Source organism: Chinchilla lanigera, unplaced genomic scaffold, assembly GCF_000276665.1.
Source record: "Chinchilla lanigera isolate Chin_1 unplaced genomic scaffold, ChiLan1.0 scaffold00054, whole genome shotgun sequence".
Taxonomy (NCBI): Eukaryota; Metazoa; Chordata; class Mammalia; order Rodentia; family Chinchillidae; genus Chinchilla; species Chinchilla lanigera.
This window is the reverse complement of record NW_004955455.1, coordinates 483,276-508,084: the sequence shown is the minus strand read 5'-3', so window position 1 is coordinate 508,084 and position 24,809 is coordinate 483,276. Positions and strand designations below refer to the sequence as shown.

The 24,809-nt window shown below is 51.1% G+C and overlaps 1 protein-coding gene across 3 annotated transcripts in view; it reads right to left on the bottom strand.

The window, feature by feature from the left end:
- The window catches only part of Myo18b (myosin XVIIIB), a 258,854-nt gene that overhangs the window by 188,077 nt on the left and 45,968 nt on the right, over nucleotides 1–24,809 (bottom strand). For all 3 annotated transcript variants that reach the window (XM_005396137.1, XM_005396139.1, XM_005396138.1), the window contains exon 13: nucleotides 2,430–2,603. In XM_005396137.1, the coding sequence (XP_005396194.1) occupies nucleotides 2,430–2,603 (174 nt within the window). The remainder of the gene's footprint in view (nucleotides 1–2,429; nucleotides 2,604–24,809) is intronic.

Below are 24,809 nucleotides of genomic sequence, written 5' to 3'. Positions count from 1 at the left end.
CAAGCAACCAGGGACAAAAACCTTAAAATTGTAAGCCAAAATAAGCCTTTTCTCTTTTTAAATTGGTTTGTCTCAGGTATTTTGTTACAGTAATGGAAAGGTAATACAGTCACCTCCTCAGGGAAGTCTTCTGTGACTACCACCACCACCATTAGGCCAATTCCCAACTTCACTTGCTTTTATACAACCAACTGTAGCCAACTATTTACTTGTGTGATTATTTCATTAAACTGTGTCTCCCCCATGTGGCTGGGAGTGCCCTGAAGTTAGGGACTATCCTTGTGTTTTTTGGTGTTTAAATCCCCAGTGTCTGGCATGGTGTAAAAATACAGTAAATGTTTGCTGTTCCCACTTCCCAGAAGGAAACTTGGTAATTTTATATCAGAAGCTATAACTTATTCATATACTGGGGCTTAATAATTTCATTACTTGTCTTTTAGTCTAATAAAATATTCTGAGAAACAAAGATGCCTGCAGGCACAGGTTCTCCCAAGTGTTGATGAAATTGGCAAGATTACTCTTTTGAAACAACTTCAATGTCCTACAACAGCAAATGGGTAAGATAATTTGTAGTCTGTTTGTGCAAAGGAATGCTCCTAGTCAGGTATAGGCGAATACAAAGTGAGACTGGGAAAGTGCCCACCTACAATATTAGGAAAAATAGAAAAGCTTACAAAACTGTAACTATGGTCATGGTCTCCATTTTGCTTAAACATAAACATGCTTGTGTGCATTCCATTAAAATAGCCAACCTTGACTAGGCTGTATGGAATACAGCAGAGCGGGGAGTGGGAGGGTTAGATCATAAAAAGGCCTGACCCTTAAGTTTGAGTTGCATCTACAGAATCAGAAACCCAGCTTCCAAATCTGCACGCACTAGTGCCTACGGAAATCCTTCCACTTGTACATTCCAGGCAGCCCACTGCAGCCCCCAGAGCACTTCCCATCCCTCCTTTTGCTCCACCCCCACCCTGGGCTGTTGCTAGGCAACACACAGCTTCCCAGAATCTCTCCTAAGCCTGCAGGTCCCCTGCCTGTTTAATGTCTACCCCTGAGACCTGAGCCTGAGAGGCTGACTCAGACTCGCAAAGCCATATGTGTGTCTGTACATGTGTGTGGCATGTATGTCCATGTGCATGTTTGTGGTGCATGCATATGCACGTGTGTAGTGTGTGGCTGTGCATGTGTGTAATTACATGTTATGTCTCTGCATTGGTGTCATGTACTGTCATGTGCATGCATGTAATATGCATCCATGCCCGGGTGCTCTATGCATGTGTTTGTGCCGTGTGTACGTACAGAAGTGTACTGCGCACACCTGTGAGAAAAGAGGGGCAAGAAGACCACAGCTCACTCGAGAGCACAGACCTGGAGGAAACCATAAGAGGCCAATGGGGTTTTAGTGCCATCAGCAGCCCAGGTGAAGTCCCTGGAAAGTGGGGGCAGCTCTGAGGACCCAAGCGAGTTCCAAGAGTTTCCCCAAAAACCACAGCTCAGGGCAATCCCAATCCCTAATCCCAAATTCTGCTGTCTCAAAAAACGCTACTCTCGGAGAGTTCTCAAGAGGCTCCAAGGGTTCCCGGAGGTCCCTTTCCCCTCCTTGTGCAGCCAGGGTGTTTGGCTGGCAAGGCTGCAGCTTTGGGACACCACACACCACCCACACGGGTTCAGAGTCAAGTCCTCTCATTTCCCCCCGGGTCACTTAACAACCCCCTCACTCCTCCAGCCACTCAGACTGAGTCCCAGCAGCCATGCTTGGTCCCTCTCTTCTCTGCTCAGTTTGTAAACCAGACCCAGCAACCTCCCCCTCATCCCATCCCCACCACCTTGTTCCTAATCCAACACCACCCCTCCCGCCTGTGACTTTTATAGGCTCCCAACAGGGTCTCCCGTCTCCCACTCAGCCCAAAACCTTTGTCCAGGCTGAGCTTTATAAAGAAAAAGGCAAATCATGCCCTGCTCCTGCTCAAACCCCTCCATGGCTTCCCATCAGCCTAAGACACACATCCGGGAGAAGGTCCCCTCTGTCCTCCAGACTCCCCTCTGGTCACCCTCCTGACCTGGTCCAGCCACACCAACCTCATTTCTGTCCCACAGACAGAAAGTTCAGTCTTCCCTTCTAAGCAAGCACTCAACAAATACTTCCTTATTTTACAACAGAAACACCTCCATCCCATGGCACTGTCCATAGTGTCCCCCCAGCCTGCTACAGGGCCCCCTCCCAGGATCCAGCACCCTCATGATCACTGGGCAAAGCTGACGTGACTATGACCATCATGCAGTAGGAACATGGCCATGGCCCCCACGGTGGCTTCTTCACACCTGGCACAGAGGCACAGGGTAGGTATTCAGTAAACCCTGGATGGACAAGAGAAAGAATGTCGGTGCATCCCCAGGGGCTGACCCAGAGAGAGGCGGCAGCGTGATACCTGAGCTGGGCTCCTCATCCTTGAAGCCCCAGCGGCTCGGCCCAGATGTCACTTGCTCGATGATCTGCCGCAGGTGGTGCTTGAAAGTAGCTGTGTTCAGCTCCTCATACTCACAGCCCAGGACCTCGGCTGCATGGTTTGCCCACTCAAACCGCATAAACTGCTTCCGGCCCACTGCAAGAGGGACCAGGAAGAGGTGTGGCGGTGAGACCCCAGGCATAGGTGGGTGCACACCCAAGAATACCTCTAAGGGTCTTGCTGGCCCCCAAGCCACCCACCCTCACAGGGAACCTGACAAGGCAGAGCCCCTAGGTAGTGCCAGACTTCCCCAGAGGCACATTGCTCTACGTCCTCACCATCTGCATTTGCTCACTTTGTCAAAGCAATTAAAAGCACTGTGGGGACATGCTTTAAATGTGGGGTTGGGTAACGCTTGGTGACAATGTGATATTTCCACTTATTCATTTATCTACCCATCTCTCATTCACTCACGCAACTGCCCACCCAGCCTTCAGTTCACACCTCCAACCATCCACCCAACCTTCTGCTTATTACTATGCATCCACTAAGTGCCTACTATGTGACAGGCACTTTGCTAACCACTGGGAAACCAATGGTGAGCAAGACAGAACAAGGGACTGTTCTGGTGCCTCACTCAGTCTACTGAAGGAGTGAGACAATGACCAAGGGACTAAATAGAGAAATAAGATAACTGTGGGAGATAACAGCCCCCCCCCACACACACACACATAGCAAGAAGAAACTGGAGCAGCTAATAAGGTAAAGGGAAGCTGAGGGAGCTGTTATCTAGCTAGAGTGCTCCCAGAGGGGTCTGGAAAGGTGTGATCACTGAACTGGACTGGAAAGATGAGAAGGAACTGGCCACATCAAGAACCAGGGAAGTCAAAACAATTAAAGTTGGCACACAATAGCAATACTGGCATAGCCATATTTCCCAGAGCAATTCACAAGAACTAAGCTATGCAGTCAGCTTGGGTAGCTGTCAACAGATGAACGAATAAAGGAAACGTGGCATATAGACACGATGGAATAGTATAAGGAAGAATGAAATCATGTCATGTGCGGGAAAACAGACAGAAATGGAAATCATTATGTTAAGTCCAATAAGCCAGACTCAAAAAGTCAAATATCATGTTTCCTCTCAGATGAGCCATCTAGAGACAAAACTGCAAAGTCTTTTTTTAAAAGGAAAACTAAAGAGAAGAGGGAGGGGACTGGAGCAGTGGAGAGAAAAACAGAGGTGGGTAGTGGGTGGGAAACGATCAAGGAATGTTATGTGCATGTACGAATATGCCAAAATGAAACCCAGTGTTCTGCATAACTAGTATGCACTAATTTAAAAAAAAAAAAAAAAAGAGCCAGGGAAGTACTTTAGAGGAAGGAGAGGCAATGCAAAAGCCCTGAGGCAGAAGTGAGCGCGGTGTGTTCGAGGAACACCATGAAGGCCATGGTGGCTGGACCATAATGGGGGAGGAAGGCACCAGAGGAGGCTGCAGAAGCAATGGGGAGCCACACTATGGAAAGTTATATGGTCACGTAACATTAGCAAGAGAGACCTTGTACAACAAGGACAAGATTTATTATGATTGAATGTTAAGTGAAAAGTAGATGAGAAAACTAGACCATAGCACAGATGTAAGGTTAATCATTCATGAGGGTTATAAAAAGGATAAAAACAGAAATGTAGCCAAATATTAATTAAACCTGGATAAAGAGATTTGGTATTTTTCCATTTTCTACAGTGGTTGTGCACTAATTCTGTAATCCAAATAAAAATAAATGATTTATTAAAGTAAACAACAGTACCATCCTTTAAAAATACTCTCCCACAATTTAGCAATTACAAATTGTGCTACTATGAACATGGGTGCACATATATCACTGTGATATGATGTTTTCAGATCTTCTGGGGAGATACCCAGAAGGGGACTAGCTGGGTTGAATGGGACCTCTAGACCTAGTTTGCTGAGGAATCTCCAAACTGATTTCCCCAGTGGTTTCACCAGTCTGCATTCCCACCAGCAGTGAAGAAGGGTTCCTATTTCTCCACAGCTTCGTCAGTGTTTGTTATTGGTTGATTTCTTAACGATAGCCATTCTTGCTGGGGTGAGATGAAATCTCAGTGTTGTTTTAATTTGCATTCCTTGAAAGACTAACGATGTCGAACATTTTCTCATGTATTCATTTGCCATTTGTATTTCTTTATCTAAGAAGTGTGTATTCATCTCAGCTGCCCATAGTTGGATTGAGTCTTTGAATTTGGGGCAGGGACTGATGTCTTTTAATTCTTTGTATGTTCTAGATAGAAGACCTTTGTCCAAGGGACAGTCAGCTAAAATTTTTTCCCAGTTTGTGGGTTTTCTTTTCACTCTGCTGGTGATTTCTTTAGATGTGCAGAAACTTTTCAGTAGGATGAGATCCCAGTTGTCCATCCACTGAGGAATGGATAAAAAAAATTGTGGTACTTTTATATAATGTAATATTACTCAGTTATAAAGATAAACTCGAGGCTTTTATAGGTAAATGGTCACAAGTAGAGACCATACTCATAAGTGAAATAAACCAGGCCTTCATCTGTAAGCAACATATTGTCTCACTAGTGTAAGAATCTGAAAGAGTGAATAAAAATTAGGAAGTATGATAGACATTGTGAAATGAAAAGAAAATGCTCAAAAGAAAATAGCAACTGGGATGTGGGAAAAGAGAAAAGAAAGAAGGGATATATGTATGTATATACAGGATAGCTAACATAGATGTACTACTGACTTCTATCACTTTTCTGAAAGGAACAGTTAATGATTACTTATTTGATCAATCTTGCATGTATCTATTTTCCTGAGAAACCACTTTGAAGATATCAATACCTAATACAACAACCACTGTTAATTTCCTACCACTTTGTCTGTAACTCTATATTGTTTGTATTGTTCTTATGCTATTTGGTAAATGGAGGTCTGTTTGTTAATATGTTTTCCTGCTTTTATTTTAAAAATAAATTTTAAAAAATAAAAAATAAAAATACTCTCCCATCTCTTATCTTCCCTTAAGTGTGTTTCCTTCTTTGAAACAAGAATGATAGCTGTTCATAGAGATTTTTTAGTCCAACCCAAGAAAAGAGCGACCAACACTTTACAAAGATACCTAGAAGAAACAGTCTGGCTTTTGAGAAAAAAATTTGAAATCTGGCAAAATTATTTCATCTCAACACTATCCAAGCAGGAAGGCAATGGCCTGTCATGAAAGCTAGCACAAGTAACTGCAGCTTACTGAGGTCCACCAGTACACCACGGACTCAGCACTGGTTGCCACACAAGCATCATTTTACCCTCATTTCACTGATTATTCACTTTACAGATGATGAACTAAGACTCAGAGAAGTAATACAGCTAATAAAAAATCATGCCACTTTTGAAAATGATGAAGAAGATGATAATGGTGGTGATGGTGATGATTGATGATGATTGTGGTGATGGTGATGATGGTGGTGATGATGTTGGTGATGATGGTGATGACTGTGGTGATGGTGTGATGATGGTAGTGATGGAGATGATGATGTGGTGATGGTGGTGATGATGGTGATGGTGTGATGATGGTGGTGATAACGAGAGTAGTGATGGAGATGATGATGTGGTGATGGTGGTGTAGGTGTGATGGTGATGGCGGTGATGGTGATGGTGGTGACGATGGTGATGGTGTGATGATGGTGGTGATAATGAGAGTAGTGATGGTGGTGACAGGATAAGAATGATACTGATGTGGATGATTGATGGTGATGATAGTGAAACAGTAGCAATGATGATGGCAACAGTGGTAACTGATGACAGTGATGGTGATAATCATGGTGGCCACGGTAACTGACCATAATGATGATGGTGATGGTGACAATGGTGATGATAGTGGCAACTGAAGGTAGCAATAGTGCCGGTGATGGTGATGAGGATGATGTTGGAAGTGATGATGACAGCACTCATTGATGATGGCGGTGATGAGGAGGAGGAGGAGGAGGATGGTGATGATGACGAAGATGGTCGTGGCCATAAGGATGGTGATGAAAGTAGTAAAATTTATTGCCTTCATTTCATTCACCCTGGCCTCTTATTTAGCTCATGGCTTCTGGCGCTAGAGAGCTGGTGATAGACGTCCACATATGACATGTGGCAAAAACCCAATACATCATCATTGCAAACATTTGTTGTTATTATTGTTAAATCTTCACAAAAGTCTTAGAAAGCACTATTACCATCTGTACATTATCAGTGAGAAAACAGACTCGGAGAAGGCTCCAGAACACAGACTGTACTAAATGGAAGAACTACTGTTTCACCAAAACCAGTTCCTCCAATAACATCTTCAGGATATTTGTCATATCCTTATGACCCTGGATATACTTTCTTTTAAATGAACTTGCTTATCTCTTTCATGGAAATAAATACATTGTGCAAGGAAATGTTATTGCACTATCTTAAATGAGAATCCATTATCACCCATCACAATGGAAAATAAAAATAAATACAATACACGCACCAAAGTGCCATTAGACTCTAATTAGATGCATTACCTGTGAGCCCAAAGTCCTCTCTCTGTTAGAAGGGAGATAAGCAAGTACTAGAGAGAGGCCTTGAAGGCTGTTATCACTGAATGAGACCATCCTCTTCCTGGTGGGGACTGAAAGTCAATAAAATAGGAAGTGACTTTCTAGGTGGGTGTCTCCTGTCCGTCTCCTGTCCCACCACTCTCCACGGCTGCTCTGCAGTACAGTCTCCCACGCCCTACCTGCTGTGACTTCCTGACCACAGTGAGCTGGGAGAAGTCAGGAAGGGACTTGGTCATCGCTGTTTCTGGGAAGAGGCGCAGGCAGACTCCGCAAATCCTTCCTGCGTTAGGGGGTCAGCTGAGCGCTACTGAGAGGCACCCTGCTCATGAATCGGAGAGGGTACTCAGGAGGCGGGGCAGGAGTGTGTGTCCTCCGCCCAGGCCCCACAAGGCCTGGCTGGCACACAAAATCCCACCCCGTACATTCCTCTGTCTTTGCTCAGGCTGAGGCAGTGGCCAAAGTCTTCCCAGGGAGGCCGAAAACCCTGAGATGCCGCCCAAAGCAGTGAGAACTGGAACTGGGCTAGAACATGGGCAGTGGAACAAATATTTCCATCTGGCATTCTACTGGCCAGTCACATAGTCTTTTTGAGACTTTGTTTACCCATCTGTTAAACGGAATCATAAAACCCCTAAGACCTCTTTATAGTGCTGCCAGGAAGAGTGATATGATTACACGGCTGCAGGACACCCCCTGCAGTCTGTCCATCAGCAGGAAAAAACCGTGGGCAAGGGATCCCGCACAGGGGTGGAAGACACTGGGATGAGAGGGTTCTGAGCTGAGGCCACTCCCTCTCCCCTGAAAGGAGGACACATGTTGACTCAGCATCTGCCATAACGTACTCCAGAGCCAGGGACATCACAGTAGACCTCAGATGCCACCGAGGGCAGGGGCCCCAATGGCCAAGGGAGCAGGGTGCCCCGGGGAATGTCTGGGTCCTCCCACCCACACAGGTATCACGGGAGCACAGTGCATGACTAATGCCAGACACTGTGCTAAACAAAGGCTTCTGATGATGGCTACAAACTCATAAAACCCTCCAAGATAATCCACGTGGGGAACGCACTCTGCATATGGGGAACAGGCTCAGTTTACTCATCTGTTAAATGGAGTTTCTTCCCCAGGGCTGTACAGGAGACTGGCAGAGCCGGGATTTCTACCCCAGAATGGCTTCCCCAGAGTCTGTGCAGCAGACTGCTATTCTGCCTTCCTGCCCTGTAAGAGACCTGTGTGGTCCTAGCTTTATCTCCAGCCCTTGGAACACAGCCAACCACAGGAAGGCGCAATACACCTATGTAAAGTGAGTGATCAAATGAAGGAATGAGTCAGTGAACCAACGACGGCTGTTGCTGGTGCCCAGCCCCGGCCACGCTCCTTCCCTGCTCTGCCACAGTTTGGGCAAGAGAATCTGGGAGCTCCCTGGCCCCCGGGAACCAGCCAGGGAGACTCCCGCTGGACACTGGCTGTGCAGAAAGGTCCAACGGAAGATAAAACCAAGTGAGACAGATGGAGAGACAGAGGGAACAGCAGAAACAGGAACAGAAAAGGCAGAACTGGCTCCCAGCCACGGCAGAGGGTCACGCTCCAGCCACCGCTCTCCCCTCCACTCCCGGGAGGCAAGGAGGCCTCAGGACTGACCCAGGTTCAGTGCAGAGACCATTTCTGCGCGAGCATTCGGTCGCCAGCCACTCTTCTGGTTGCTGGGGGAAAGCAGGACCTGTAGCAGGTGGACACACAGACCTTGACTTCCTTCCCTCTCTCCCTCCCTCGTTCCCTATCCTGTGCTTCCTGGGCCTTGTCCTTGAACCTGTGTCTCAGCATCTGCCCCTAGCTCAGGCTCCAAGGGCAAGAGAGCCGCAGAGGCCGACCCCCCCGAGCATGACCACACTCACACGGGGGGCTGGGTCCACCCTCAGTCACGCAGGCCATGGGAAGGCTCTCTGGAAGGGAGCCCCTTGCATGCTGCTGTCCCCTTGCCTCTCTGCCTGGTCCTCAGGGGCCATCTCCACCAGTGCAGTGAGGCTGGGCCCCAGCCAATGTGATACCAAGGGCAGGCTGGAGTCAGGGAGGCTCAGGTGGCAGCAGGGTGTGGAGAAGGACGGGGCAGCACCTCCGCAAAGTGCCTCCAGTCATTCCATGGAATACTCATCAGAGGCACTAGTAAAAATGATCTGGTGTCATGTCAATTTGGTCAAGTCTTGGGGGCATAAGCTTCTTACCTGCAGGACTTCTCGGAAAGAATATCCAAGAAGAGAAGTTCTGTTAGGACTTATTTGACCAAAAAATAATGTTCCATGAGACAATAGTTTAGGAAAAAGCCCTCACCTACCTAGGTGACTCTGAACAAACGGCCTCACCTGAGTCACTTGCCATGGTCACTCTTTTAGTACGAGAAAGAGTGGGATTTGAATACAGAGAACGAGGGTAAAATGAGAGAGAGGGAAGTGGGGGGAGGGAGAGGGAGAGAGAAATAGAGAGTAATAGAGCTTTAGATTCTGCGGTGCTCAAATTCACCTGCAAAGGTAAATTTTCCCTTGATGCTCAGTGAGAAAGAGAGAGACAACAGAAACAGAGACAGAGACAGAGAGACAGGGAGAGAGAGAGACAGAGAGAGAGAAAGAGCTTAGCTGTTTTCTCTGTGCAACATGAGTTCAATTGCTATCAATTACTGTGGCCTCCTGCCTTTATTAATAACCAAGTTATTTCTCCTTCCAACAGCAGCTGGGCTGTTGCTGAATTACTCAACATGATGTGACTTATTTATAACGCTGGCGCATCTGGTTCCCATTTCCTCACCCAGAGATTTACAATCCAGGCCCTGTGAAGACAGAGGCCACCTGCAGGGGAGAGAGAAGCAGAAAAGTCTGGAGCTGCCGCAAGAGAAGGCACCACTCTGGAGAGAGCCGCCTGGGTCTGAATCCCACCTCCGCCGCTCAAAGCTGTGAGAGGGGCAGACATGAGGCCAGCTCCCTGAGCCTCGGTCTCCTCTTCTGCAGAGCAGGAGCAGCGCGGAACAGAATCCACCCCACGGAGTGGATGAAGACTCGGGAGCTTGTTTGTGCAGAGTGCTAAGCAGAGGACGTGCTCCCTTCAGGTCACTCTGCTGTGGTCACACTCTGAAACTTCCCACCTTAAAAATGATGAATGGATCGGAAAGAGAAACCCCAGAAGAAACGCAATTCGAATAGCTACAGCTTTCTGCCCAGGGCCGCGCACCAAAGTTCTCACACTGAGGCCCTGGGAAATGTCCCCCTCTTATTCCTGGAGGCCCAAACTGCTTCTCACGGCTCCTACCTGGTCCTGCTGCCCTCGGCGCCACACACAGCCCCGCACATCTGCACGGACTGCTCCCCCTGCCTGGCTTCGGAGAAAGTTACCCAGGTGTCTCAGCCCCCGCCCATCTGCAACTGGGTGCACCCGCTAAGGCCCCACCCATGGGCCATCTAGAAGTCACTGCGGAGTTATTCATAGTCCAACAGGAGCCACTGCCCGCTCCCAACGGCTGGAAAGCCAGCAGCAGCCCCCTCCCGGTGCTCCGCAGACTAAGCAGACCTTCTGGGAAAAGAAGGCTCGAAGGTGGGCAACCGCACACTAACCCGCATGCTTGCTTTCTTGCAGGATGCCTCAGAGCCTCGACCCTGTCAGTGTGTACTGGGAATTTACAAGAAGAAGGGAGTTGGGCGCAGGGGTGTCCAGAAGCCAGAGGGAAAAGGCCACCAGGAGGCCTCTCTGGGGTGGAAGTGGGGAACAGCTGAAAGAACCACAAGGTGAAACCCAAAGATGGTTTCAGTGGGGCTGTGAAATCTCCAGGGGAAGAGTTACCCCTTTGGGCCTCAATTTTCTCATCTGTAAAATGGAATGGCTCCTCTCCCACTGGGTCATTTTAGGTAAGGATGAAATAAGTCATTGGATGTGAAGCTGCCAGACAATGTCCCCAAGCAGATGGCCCAAGCTGAGGAGAAGTGTGGCCAGGGAGACCTCAGCTGAAGGTGTCACACAGATCAAAGGCCCCAAGTGAGACCAGAGAAAGGCCATGAGTGACTGGCCCAAGGTCTCACAGCTAGCAAGGGAGAAGCCGGGACCACAGCCAGGCCTGACGGGCCCTAGGCTGGGGCTTTTCCCACACTCAAACGTCCCTCACTACGGAAAGGGGCAACGACCTATCAAACTGTTCCCTCAGAGCTGAATGCGGTCGCCCCAGGACAGCCAGTCACAGCCAGCACGTCTGAGTTCCCACTACGCCTCTGACCCTGTGCCCAGCACTGAATCTCAGTAATGCCACCACCCTACAGAAAGAAACTGCTAATTCTACTTATTATGACCAAGGACCAAGCAACCCAATGCAGTGTAAAGAATACAGGACAGGCTTTAAAGACAGAGCCCCTTGGCCCCACACTGGGCACCTTCCCTTCCTAAGTCCCAGACCTTATTTCACTTCTCTGGAACTCTGTTTAGTCATCCACACAATGGGTACAGCCTACTGCACAGGGTTATGAGGATGGATCATGTAAATCATATCTAGCACAGACTGACTTCTTGGTGAATATGAGCAGATAACAATTCCATGATCATCATCATTGTCATTACTAGTATTGTTATGCTTTGCCTCAGACCAGTGGGTCTAGGATGTAAGCCTTCCCTATTTCTCCTCCAATAAGAAGTTAGTGGCATCTCTGGTGATCCCAGCAAGCGGGAAGCCCTAGAAAGCCTCTAGTGTTCCCCATTAAGTAAGGTATATAACCCAAGCCTCAGTTTCCTAATCTGTAAAATGGGGTAACAGCACCTGCTCCAGGGTATGTTGAAACAGCTGAAGCTCCTACAACAGTGCCTGGTACATGGGATCACTGAATAAATGTCAGCCGCCACTGTGACTTGGGGGAAACAGGGACCTCCCAGCACAGGAGTGGCTGGGCACTCTGAAGCCCAGGTCTCCCTCATGACCCACCTTCCCCTCTCCCTCCACCCACCCAGGATACCTGGGTGGTCAGCAGCTCTGCCATGGAGCAGTGGCCACTTCAGGGAGTTCATGTTTAAAAAAAATTATAATTGTGTACATCCCAGAGCGGCCATTCCAGCTTAATGAATGAATTCAATATGCTCAGAAAACGCAGAATAAACCCTCGCCTGTGCCCAGAACAGGCTGGGCTGCAGCAGCTGCCGGGCAGGGAGCCAAGCGGCCAGCTGGGCGGGGTGGAGGCTGTGTGAGCAGAGCGGCCTGAGCGGGTCCTCAGGCAGGATGGGCCTAGGGCGGGGCCTGGGCCCTGGGCTGTGATGTCCCTGCGATGCCAGGCCCAGGGCAGCTTCACCCTGAGCAGGAGCTCTGCCTGCACTCCGTGGCGTGGGCCCTCAGGTCTCGTCTCACTGGTGGGGCAGGCAGGCCGCAGCCAGGCGTCAGCACAGCGCAGACGCCCGCCATGTGACACCACGCAGCCCGCGGCTCCCTCCCTGACTTCTGTTTCTGACACTCGGCTTGAGAGGCTGCGCCTGGGGACCCTCGGGTGCCCTGACCGCTCCCCACACCAGGGTCCCCTGTCTAGAATTCCTGCCGCCCCCAACGCATCAGGGCACTTGCTGGTTCTTTGCTTCCCGAGTGAGTAGAAACTGCCGTGGAACATGAGGACGGAGCACAGGGCAGGAAGGGCACTGCCAGCCTGTCAGGCGGAAGGCGCAGAGGAGAAGACGAGGGGAGGAGGGAAGGAAGGAGACAGGGAAGAGTGGCAAGGAAGGAAGGGGAAGAGCAGGAACCAAAGAGGAAAGGACAAGGGCAGAGGAGGAACCAAGCCAGATGCAGAGTCCCGGAGCACGAGCCAGGAGAGTGGAGTCTCGTCCCACCTCCTCCATAGCCTTGCTGTGTGACCCGGGCTGCTCTCCTCCCCTCTCTGGGCCCTGCCCTGTACAAAGAGCTTGGTCCAAGCCCTTTCCAGCACTCACTGTCCAGCAGTGTGGGAGGTTCTTGGGACCACAGGGCCCGGTGACTCTGCCTCGTGCAGCCACGTGGAGAGGTCACTACCAGCAGAGCCCAGGGTGGCCTGGGCTTGGAGGCCAGAGCTTGCCCTCTGCACAGGGTGGCCATCCAGCCTGGTCCCCACCGTCCTGTGCCTCCTGGCTTGAGAACTCTTGCTGTGCTTTAGTTCAGAGTTTGAAGAATGAGGACCCCAGGCTCATCAGCTCCCCTGGGGAGGGCAAGGCCTGGCTTCCCTGCCCTCCACACTCCTCCTCTTTCAGCATGAAGCTGTACACTGCAGCCTGGGACTGCTCGGAAGAGGTAGGGAGGACGGGAGCCCCTCCAGTGGTGGCAGAGTGCTGAGAGGCAGGGCCCTGGCCAGGTGTCTCTGAGCCCTGTGGGTGTCATGGAGGGAAACTGGGCTCAGGGAAGTGGAGCAGGCCCTGCATCCCTCTGCAGAGAGGACAGAGGCAGCATCTCCAGGTTGGACATGGCAGGTCCATGTGCCAGAGGTCAAGCCTGCCTCTGTCCCTGATGACACAGTACAGGCAGGCAGGAGGGCTGGCTCTGGGTCACTTCAAGCTGTGTGATGCTGAGTTCCTGACTTCACCTCTCCGAGCTTTGGTTTCCCTGGCTACAAATAGAAATGATAACACAGCACCTCCCATAGGCGTGTGAGGGCTGGATGAGCCCACCCACCCACAGGCACACCCAGGGAACTGGGCTGCGTGCATGGACGAGTTGAACACCAGAGGCATGCTTTACCTAGCGGTCCCACTGCAGGAACCCACGCCACGGAATGCCCACCTGTGTACACAGCCGTCTGTGTACAAGGATGTGCAGGGTCACACTATTTATGATATCAAAACAGCAGGAAACCTTATGATGCTCACTAACTAGAAAACTGTTAGGTAACTGAGGCCCATCCATGCCAGACAATCCTCTTCGGCCAGCAAAGGGAATTAGGGATTTCACCATAAGCCAGTGAGGAAAGATTCAAAGACAAGCAACGGTGTGATGTGGGACAAGCACAGGACATAAAAACAGTAATGATGAGAAGCAACTGCGTTAAAGGCAGCAACCAACCCACCGACCCTGCATCGGCCGTGTGTGGCAGGCAGCTCCATGCAGCTTTGAGGGCCAGTATTGTAGCTCCGGTGACAATAACACACTGTGACAGCATCCTGGTTGTGATCAGTGCTGTGGTCGTGAATGATGACACTACCAGGGGACACTGTGGGAGGGTCCAGGGGACTCTCAGTATGGTGTTTGCAACTGCCCATGAGTTTATAATCACTTCAAATCCAAAGTTCAAGGAAAAAGTTGTCTGCGGGTTAACTCTGTTACAGCATTTGCTTAGCACAGGGGAGGTCCTGGAGCCAGGCATGGTGGCACATGCTGTAATCCCAGCGCTCTGAGAGGACACAAGCTTGAAGCCAGCTGGGGCACCTTGTCAACTTAGCAAGCTGGATGGGTGGATGGGTGGATAGATAGCTGGATAAATGGATGGATGGATGGATGGATGGTTGGAAGGATAAATGGATGGATGGATGGATGGATGGATGGATGGATGGATGGATGGATGGATAAATGGATGGATGGATGGATGGATGGTTGGAAGGATAAATGGATGGATGTATGGATGGATGTATGGATGGATGGATGGATGGATGGATGGATGGATGGATAAATGGATGGATAGATGGATGGATGGATGGATGGATGGATGGATGGATGTAGTTCAGCATGAACACCCTGCATTTGATGCCCAGTACCACAAAAAAAAATCAAGGAAATACTAAAACAACCTGTTGGGCAGTGAACCTATGCTGTAGGAGCCAGTAATCATGGATTGTCAGCATCATATGTATGGTGCAGAGAGGGAAGGTGTCTCAGTCTTAGGTCATTGGTTGTAACAATGGTCCACATGGGATACTGGTATCGGGGAAGCTGGGGAGAGGACAGGAGAGAGATGTGGGAACTCCGTACTTGCTTCTCAATATTTCTATAAAATCAAAACTACTCAGAATCGTACAGTCTGTTAAATTTTTGAAAAGCCTGAAGGAAAGATGCACCTTAAACTGTTCACAGTGATCCCTCATTATGGACGATGGGATCCGAGGCATAAGGACAGCCTTTCTTTCTTCTTTCTTTCTTTCTTTCTTACCTTCTATTTTATTTCATATTCTTTTGTACTGTTTCCATTTTTTACAGAAAGACAACATGAAAGCATTCCTCATGCAGCTGCTTTACAGCAAGGGGAACAGGTACGCTCCATGGCAACAGCATCGCTGTCACCGTTGTCACAGGCCTCTGTTTCAGGGTCTCACCCCAGCGTGGAGAGCATCTGGCCACCTCCCCCATCCCTGGGTGGGTTGACCTTGCTGGTGATGGTGGCCCAGCAAAAAGACCTTGTCTCTGCTGGTGCTGTGTCTCCTAGCAGCGGGCACTCTGGCTCCCCAAGCTCCAGCCCCACTCACTCAGCGCCTGACATCTTTATCACAGCAGGCGGAGCTGCTGGAGGAAGGGCAGCCTCCTGTACCACCCCATTACGGCCCACATCAGCTTATATATGGGTTGCCTGTGCATGTATTAGGCAGCAGGTCAACAAGAAGTAGCTAGAAAACCCTTTGAAAGACAAATAAATTAAGCACCCCACTGGCATTTGGAGAAAAAAAGAACATAAAGCAACATGACCATGGAAACAGGCATCACTCATCCTGGGTGCCATTTTGGATTCTGAACTTTATTGTCATTTTGAGAAGCAATGTGGGATGGTGGAAATCCTGACTTTCTGGGAAAAGAGTACAACATCTTCTACAGCTGCAGGGCCACAGGGACGGGCAGGGTTAAAGACCAGCCCAAGAAGCCTTCCCTCCTAAGTCTTGCCAGGAAACTCCCATAGACACTGGGTTTCCCACTGATAAATAATAAAAAGAATAACAAGAACAGCAGAGCTTTTAATATTCAGACTAAATAATGGAAGCCTTACAAGAATGCTGGGAGGTAAGCATTATTATCATGTCATTTTACAGGTGAGAACAGTGAGCCTCAGAGGTCAGGGAAGTTGCCAAGATCATGCAAATGAACCAAGATTGAATACTGGTCACCTGTAGCTTCAATTCTGCGCTCTCCTCCATTCTGCTTAGCAGGACAACCTCCCATACCGTGGGCTGTGTGGGGACTGAAGGATCGAATGGAGACTGGATGTAGCTGGAAAGGGGCTCTTAAGAGAAAGCAGAGATCTGAGCACCCAGAATGCCCCTGGGCCCAGCCAGCCTCGTAGAGATGCAGAGGAAATCTGGAGGCAGACAGGCCCCACATTCGGCCTTCACGCCAGCATGCTGACTTTGACCAGGACGTGTATCGGCTCCTGAGCCGTGGCATCCTACCCCACAAAATGGTGCCTCTGTCGCTACCTGTCAGGGTTGCTGTAGGAATTTGGAGTCAATCCCTGGAAAGTCACCCCCCGCCCTGGACTCCAGAGAGAGCCGGAGGACCCTGGGGGAGCTGCTCATGGAGGTTACACCAGGAAGAGCGCTGGCTGGATTTTAATCTCACGCGGTCAAGAGGCCCAAGACACAGAAATTGTTTCTTGCTGCAGAGTACGGACAGCATCCTAGATCTGCTCTTTCATGGCAAGACAGTCCTTGTGGGGGCATCTGAGGATGGTGGGGATCCTGGTAATAAACACAAGGGGCAAAAGTCTGCAGAGCATCCTCTCTCCACCTCAGCAGGGAGTTGGGAAGCACTGGTGTGGAGATCTACAAGCTTTGTAAGTCACAGTTCACGGTGCCTCACTCCCACTAAGATGCCTCGAAAGGCCTTGGCATGTCACCTCTCCGTTCATCGGCATGGCAGATGCTTCAGTCACTGCTTTTTTAATCCCATTTTACAGGAAAGGAAACTGAGGCCCAAAAAGCTTAAGTTACTTGTTCAAGGCCACCTTGGCAAATATGGCCACACTGATAACACCCACCTTACACGCTCTAGAAACTCTCTTCTTCCCATCCAGGGGTGGAGTGTGATTCCCTTCGCCCCTGAAGCTTGTAACAATAGCACACAGCACAAGTGACATAGCTCAGAAAAGGCGATGCAGCTTCCACTGTCCTCACGGGAAAAGCCTGTGGGGTCGTGAAGCCCCCCTGACATGAGCCAGCCCGACCAGCCCCTCTGGAGAGACCAGGTGCAGAGAGGAGATGCCACGCTGGCCGTGGCTACGCCTGGCTCCCACCACCATCTAACTGCAGCCACAGGGGAGACCCCAGAGAGGACACTGCAGGGGCCCCCAAAGCACAGGTGCCCAGCAGCCTAGGGAAAGAACGCATGGCCGTGGTTTAAGCCACGGAGGTGGGGCTCGTGTGCCACACGGCAGGGAACTGAAGGCTGCAGAGCAAGCGTGTGCTGAGTGTTTGCTTCACCTTGAGCGAGGTCTGTGCCACCGGGACTGTGTCCCCACCCTGCCTGCTCTGTCCTTATTCCTTGGGACCTTCTGCTAAGCTGTGGAAAGAGCACTGGACTGAGAGTCCAGAGCTCAGTCTGGCTCTGACCTTGCCCTCCACTGGCACAGAAGTGTCCTTGTGTGCCCTTTAGGAAGGGAGCATCGCTGCGCAACGTGGCTTCTTCAGTCACCAGAGGGACTGAACTCCCACACCCACATGCCCCAGGGCAGCTTCAGTGCCAAGGCCAGAGCAGACTGCAGGAGCGCTCTGCGCAGGAGAGAGAGCCCAGCCTGCTGAGCGCCTGTGCCGTGCAAAGCGCTGCGTGGTCACTGTCTGACTATAGCATGGAGGCGGAGGGTGACTGGGTTATTGTCATTCTGCAGACAAGGAAACTGAGGCCGAGGGTGGCAAAACAGTCATTCATTCAGGGTTTGTCACACAGCTGGGAGCTCAGGGAGCTGGACCTAAATGCGTCCTGTTCAATTCCAGGCCCAGGCCCCCGTCCCCCAGCCCTGTCCTTACTGAGTAGGTGCCATCAGAGCCCCTGCTCACCGCCATTCCAAACTCACAGCACTGCTACTGTGCCAGGGGCCACTTCCTGCCAAAGGGGAGCAGCACAAGCTTGGGGAGGGGGCTGCTGTCTGAGGCTTGAGGGGTGGCCCTGGTGACCAGCACGGCAGCCAGCCTCACGTGCCCTGGTGTCCCCCATACACAGTGTGCTGCTGGCCCTCAGAGCCCCTCCCACTGCCTTCCTGAGGCACCACCAGCAACAGCGAAGCCCAGAGGCAAAAGGAGATGAGGACGCATCATAGAGGGGTGGAGAGGTGCAGCCCTCTGCCACCATGAGGGCAGGCTGCCTGAGAGCCAAAGGCCCCGCCCTTTCAAACAAATGTCATTGTCATCAACCAGCTCACCCTGGGAGCCAGCAGGCCAGCCAAACAGAGGGAGGCTCGTGGGAGTCGAGTGGTCCTTACTTGGTGCTTTTTGTCTGTCTGTCCTGCTGCCTGGCCCTCCCTTACCTGCCAAGGTGACAGGCTCACTTCTCATCTTACTTCTGCTCCACGGCCACCTCCCCACCTTTCAGAGCCACTGAGAAGTGTGTCAGCACACATTTACTGAGCACATACTCTGTACAGGGTCCCGTGCTAGACTGCAGGCTGCAGCAATAAGCAGAACCAGGTGGGGCTCTGTGTAAGAACAGTGCGGTGCCAGAGGAGATGACTGGTGATTCGTAACCAATAATCAATAATCTTCACAAAAAGGAAAAGCGGCCAGAAACTGCTCTGGACATCTGAGCAGGGACCCCAGGCCCCACCCAGAGCCAGGGGACTGACACGAGGGGAACTGGGAAGGAACCAAGAGCTGAGGGCTCAGCAAGGGGAAGGGGTCAGGGGACAGCGATGACCCCGCGCACCAGACCTCTCAGGCACAGCAAGGGAGGGAAGCTGGAGACAGCGCAGTGCACAGCACAAGGCTGCACACGAGGCTGGAGCAGTGAGCGGGGCAAGGCCAGGCGGGAGGTGCTCCCGGCTACCTGTGTGGCCATGCAAAGCCCTGCTGAAAAGCGCAACCCGGCAGAGCAGCGAGGCACCTGGCCGGGGTGGGAGCCGACCATGGGTGGGAAGAATGGGGTCTGGGGAGGCCAGGTGCCTGCTAGAAAATGCCTGGTGGCTTCTGGGACAGGGGTGGTGATCAACTGGATGAGCTGACTGGGCAACAAGCTCCCCGGGAGACAGCCAGCCTCCCGCTGTGGCTCTGAGGAAAAAGCCCCCCGTGCTATGTTTTCGTGGCCCAGCCTGACAGGCCCCAGAGACGATCTGTTCCCCAACCACAAACTGCTGCCCTTTGCAGGCCATGGTGGAACAAGGTGGCCTTTGAGCCTGACATACCTGAGCTCCAATCCAAGCCTACGGGCCCTGAGCAAGCTTTCTCTCCTGGAGGAGCCTCCGTTTCTCCAGCTGCAGCACGGGGCTGAGTTCATTAAAGACAGGGAACGGCACAGCATATGCTAAAGGCCAGGGGCAGGGCTGGCAGGGTAGGGTGCTTCCCACATGGCTGCCAGCCCTATCCCCACAGACAGCTGGGCACCGGGAGGCCAGTCTAGGAGCTACATGCGAGCCGCAAGGGGAACAACCATCGCAGGGGCCAGAGTGACAAAGTATCTCCTTGTTCCTCCCAGCCTTGGGCCCCTCCCTCACCTACCTCCTCTGAGCAGCAAGGACTCATGGGACCCACAGTGATGCCCACCATGCCAGTCTCACACATCCCTCTACCGGCATGGCCAGACAGCATCTGACCAAGCTCGGCTGCCTCCTCCTTGCTGCCTGGGCTTGTGGGGCAAAGCGAGTTCACCGCTGACCACCAGGCTGAGCAGAAGGATAGCTGCTCTAGACAGCCACGAAGCCTGCATGGGGGTGCCTACCCGAGATCGCCCATCCCCGGCCAAAAGCATAGCCCACCTAGGGCAGAGCCCTTAGAGTTCAGGAATGCTCCCTCCAAAAGAGCCCTGGCTATGAGCACAGTAGGCAAAAAGGGCCCTGCTCCCCGCCAAAGCCTGAGAGCATTAGGATCAGACACCCTGAGCTCTGACACTTCCCAGGTGTGTGCCCTTGGGGAAGTCATGCCACCTCTCTGAGCCAAGATTGCCTCGTGAATAGTAAACGACAGACAAAGGCCCCCTGAAGACATGGCTCTGAGTATTTTTTGAGGTCTGGAGTGCAGCCTCTAACTCAGCACAGAAAGTGAGTACTAGGGGATCGCTGCTGTCTTACCTCCCCCGTAGCCTTAGGGGCCTTTGTAAAGCTGTGACTCATCTTCAAGCAAGATGGGAGCCCTGAGCAGGATGGGAACAAGAGAGTGACAGGGTCTGGGTTGGGGCCAAAAAGGGCCATGCCACTGCCTAGGCAGAAAAACTGCATGAGGTTCAAAGAAAAATCAAATACTCAGGAGGCAGAGGCAGGAGAATCACACATTCAAGCCCAGCCTGAGCTCACAGCAAGACCCTGTCTCAAAATTTAAAAAAATATATACGTAAAGCTAGGGATCCAGCTCAGTGGTACAGTGCTCACTTAGCATGCAGAAGGCCCTGGCTTCCATCCCCAGCACCACAAAAAATAAAAATAAAACCAAATACAGGAGGCTATGTAGCTACTTTTCTTTCTTTTTATTTGAATTAACCTTTCTCAAAGTCAAGAAGACAGAGTTTCCTTGGAGGCTTTCCTCTAGATAAATTTGTGTGTGTGTGTGTGTGTGTGTGTGTGTGTGTGTGTGTGTGTGTATGTGTGTGTCTTGCCAGGGGCTGAGTGTGAAAGCCGCAGAGTTTGGAGCCTCCGGCTGGTGGCAGGGGAGCACTGGGAGGGCACAGCTGGAAGCTTCGCCCTGTGCAGCTTACCTGCACGGCTGCCTGAGTTGTGTCCATGGTAATAACCAGCAAAGGCGAAGAGCATCTTTTCCTGAGCCCTGTGAGTCACACTGGGAGCTGTCACCCCTGAGGTATGCTCAGAGAGCCCTCAAAGTCACAGTCAGAAGACTGGAGGCCTGGCACCTGCAAACGGCGCCTCAAGTGGGGACACCCTTGAGGGACTGAGCACTCTACTGGTGTCCCTGAGGGGACCTGGGGTCAGAACCGAGCTGAACAGAGCACCAGGGGCTCGGAAGGGAGGAAGTGTGGTCCCAGACACTGTGCTGGACCCAAGTCCCATTCCTTGCATCAGCTACGTGTCCTGTCCTGCTAATCACAGATGGACCTCTCTGGTGGGCCTCAGTCTCACCCTCTATAAAATGGGCATCATAATAGCTCTTGATCCTCCAGATTGTCCTGAAGAAACAGTGACATGCTCTGATCTGTAAGAACTCAGTGTGGGGCTTCTGCAAAAACAAGGGACTCAACCTTCACCCCCAAAGGCACCAGCTGTGTGATGCCAGAGAAGTGACCTGCCCTCTCTGAGCCCTGTTTCCTTTATCTACACAGGCAGAGGAAAGTGGATATGCAGTACATCCTCTGTCATGTACCAACCCTTCTGCTCTACCCCTTTTTCTGACTCTGAATCCGCACAAGGGGCCTGAGAAGTGGTTACTAGCATGAGCCCCATTGTGCAGAGGAGGAAACTGAGGCTCAGACCCTCAGAGGCAGACTCACCCAACGGGCAGACTCCTGACTTGTGCAAGGCACTGTTTTTCTCATTGGATTATTGCCTGAGTCTAATCGGATCACAGACATCACAGAGGCATAAATGCTTCTGAAACCATCAAACACTAAACCCATACTAGTAGCAGCTGTTATTGCTTTATGGGTTCAAAAACCCTGAGTGTGGCTATAAGGCCCCACATCTCCCCACAGGGACGATACCAGTTTTATAGAATAGGATCTGGGCTTTCAAACTCAGCTAAGGAAGCCAGGCACGCTGGGAGGAGAGTATCATTTTAATGAAAAACAGAAGCCTTGATTAATGAAAATGATTCTTAATATATTTCAAAATGATCTGTTATGACACAAAGCAAAGACATTTATATACGACTGTGAAATTCTTAATAGCTGATTTTAGAACAACCTATTATGAAACCTTCCAAAGCAGAATATATAGTGAGTAAATCATCGGGCGGGGCCTCTAGGCAGACCGACAGCCACTCTTCTTAAAATAATTTAGAAGGTGGGTGGGAGGGGAGAGGGGGAGGAATTATTGCCGTAATCATGTGTTAATGAAATATTTATAAATGTGACTTTCTCTTTTACTGTTACAGGCTTGTATGTGGACAGGGCCGGTCCTGAGCCCACATCCAAGGGGACGCCAGCCTGGTCCCGGGAGAGAGAGGAACCTGGGTTCCCTCGCTTCTCTGGTGACAAGCTGCTAGGCCGGGTGCCCTGTCAGCTCTGTCGTGTGGAGCTGGGGCGAAGAGAGTGCAGGCGAGCGCATGGACACTGGAAAGCAGGTCCCCGGCTCCCGTCCAGGGGACTGGCCCTCTTCCCTGGCCTTGCAGAGAAGCGTAGAAGGGAGCCATCCTAGGGGACCCGGCTGCTGCAACCAGGCAGAAGGCTGTGTCAGCCTCACCGAGGACTGGCTAGGCGACACCAATCCATCAAGCTGCCTTCCACTGAGGGTTGCCTGGAGCTGCTCATCACGGATGACCTCCCTGCCTCACCTCCCCGTCCTATAGGTGTCGCCCATGGTGTCCCGGGCTCTCGGGGCACCGTCTCTCTGTGCCTCTCTGCACTGTCTGCTTTCTCTGACCTCAGGGCCAGGCTCAGCCCCTGGGAGGTGGCGTAGTACTGGGATGCCCCGGCCCCTGCGGCAGGAAGGGGTGGATAAATACCCAGCTGCCTTGCCGCTAGGAGCCATGGTCCTCGGAGTCACTCCATGCGCCTGAGCCCCAAGTGCCCAAAGCTAAACTGCTCCTTAATTCAGCTCGTCTGCCTGCCTTCCCTTCCCTATCCTGCTCCCTCAACTTCTTCCAAGGCCCACTTTCTCTCCTGAATAAGGATGAGAGCCCCCAAATCTTCATCGGGAGCCTGCTTTCAGGGAGCCCAGGCTAAATCACCTCCCTTGTCTTTATTCCACTCAATGCTCACATCACCCCTCTGTGTAACCCACAGGAAGAAGACAGAGAAGCTCAACAAAGTTCAGTTTGGAACCCAGATGTGCAAATCCAGGCCCTGTTGTTCAGGGCTATGCTTATACCTATGCCTTCCGGCCTCTGTGTTCCCATCTGTTAAGTGGGTTTGCTTCCTTCCACAAATCCCCAAGCCACGATGTTCAGGCCCTCTCCAGAACTTCCACGCCTGCCTGCTCTGTGCTACCCCAGCACAGTCTCAACTGCCACCAGTGAACAAAGACAGCTGATGATTTCAAGTTCAGAAATCTCATTCCTCCCCACAAGATGACAAACTTGCAAGAAGGCACAGTATGCTCATCACCTCTCCTTTCCCACCTTCTGTTCAGCACAGATCTCAGCACAAGGTCAGTGCTGCTTCCTCTCCATGACTGAGACAGTTCTTGTGAAAACACTTAATGGCTACAAGTGTATCTGGAGTCCTCAGCTCAGGGTCAATTGCATGATGCAAGAAACAAATTATTTCCGGCCCCAGAGAACGATGTTCTCACAGTTCATCCTGTGTGAGGTGACTCCACTGCTGACACAGTCAAAGGAAAGCAAGGTGGAACCCACGCTCCACCCAAGCTGAAAAGAAAAACCTTGCCCCCTCCCCAGTAAACACCCACTGAGAGCAGACCAAGATGGCAGCCTGAGTCTTCTGGGAACAACATCCTTTCCCCACAAGTGTGGCTTGGACAGAACTGTCAGTCAAGGAACCCCATCCTATCAGGGCCAAGAAAATGGTCACATGCATCAACCAGATGCTCCCATCCTAGTATCTTCACTGTCCTTTATGAATTTGGAAGACAAGCCCCTGCTTCTCCTTCCCCCCAATGGAAATCAGTACCCCCAGAGCAGAGTAGGTTTGAGGGAAACGTTCTAGTCTGGCCCCAGTCTTCGTGCTCAGGATGAAGGGTGTCTCATTCTGGGCCTGGGAAAGGGCCCTGTATTTAGAGATGTTCTCTGGGAAAACCTAGATGGCCCCTCTCTGCTCCCTGTGCAGCTGCTAGGAGCTCAGATACTGGAGCTAGGTGGAGGAGGTTCTGATCCCAACCCTGCCACTTCCTTGCTGTGCAACCCTGAACAAGTCATCTAACCTCTCTGTGTTCCAGTTTTCTTTTCCATAAAATGGGGTAGCAATAACAGCCACATCTTGGCTTTGGTGGGAGGACTTCATGAGTGAATACAGATAAGATGCCTGGAGCATAGCCTGATGTACAATCAGTGCTATGAAAAGGTTGGCTCCTCCTGCTGTGGTTTCTATGACTACCATTACATCTTAAGTAGAATGTGATGCTTCTCTACGGTCTTTTCTAGGTTTAAAATACTAGAACGACATGAAAGGGGAACCCTTATTCCAGGCAGGTTTATCTGGGATAGCTTCCAGATTTCATAAGTTCCAGTAGTTCCTGAACTTCCAGGGGCTAAGTGTATCCACTTGGTGAAAGCTACAGATTCCAGCTGTCTGTGAAAAAACCCACATCCCTCACCATTTCAGCATCTATCATGACTCCCTACGGTGAGTGCAGTGGTGGCCCACAAGCTATCTCCACATCCTAACTGCCGGCGCTCATGAATCATGACTGATTTGGAAAAAGGGTATAATTGCAGGTATAATTTAGTTAAGGATCTCAAAAGCAGATCCAGGCTTACTCCAGTGAGCCCCAAGCCCAGTAATAAATATGCTTAGAAGAGGCAGGAGGCAGTGCAACCCAGAGAAAAAGACCACAAGGAGCTGGAATCTGGGGCTGGGGTGACGCAGCCGCAGGGCACGTAACGCCCACAGCCAC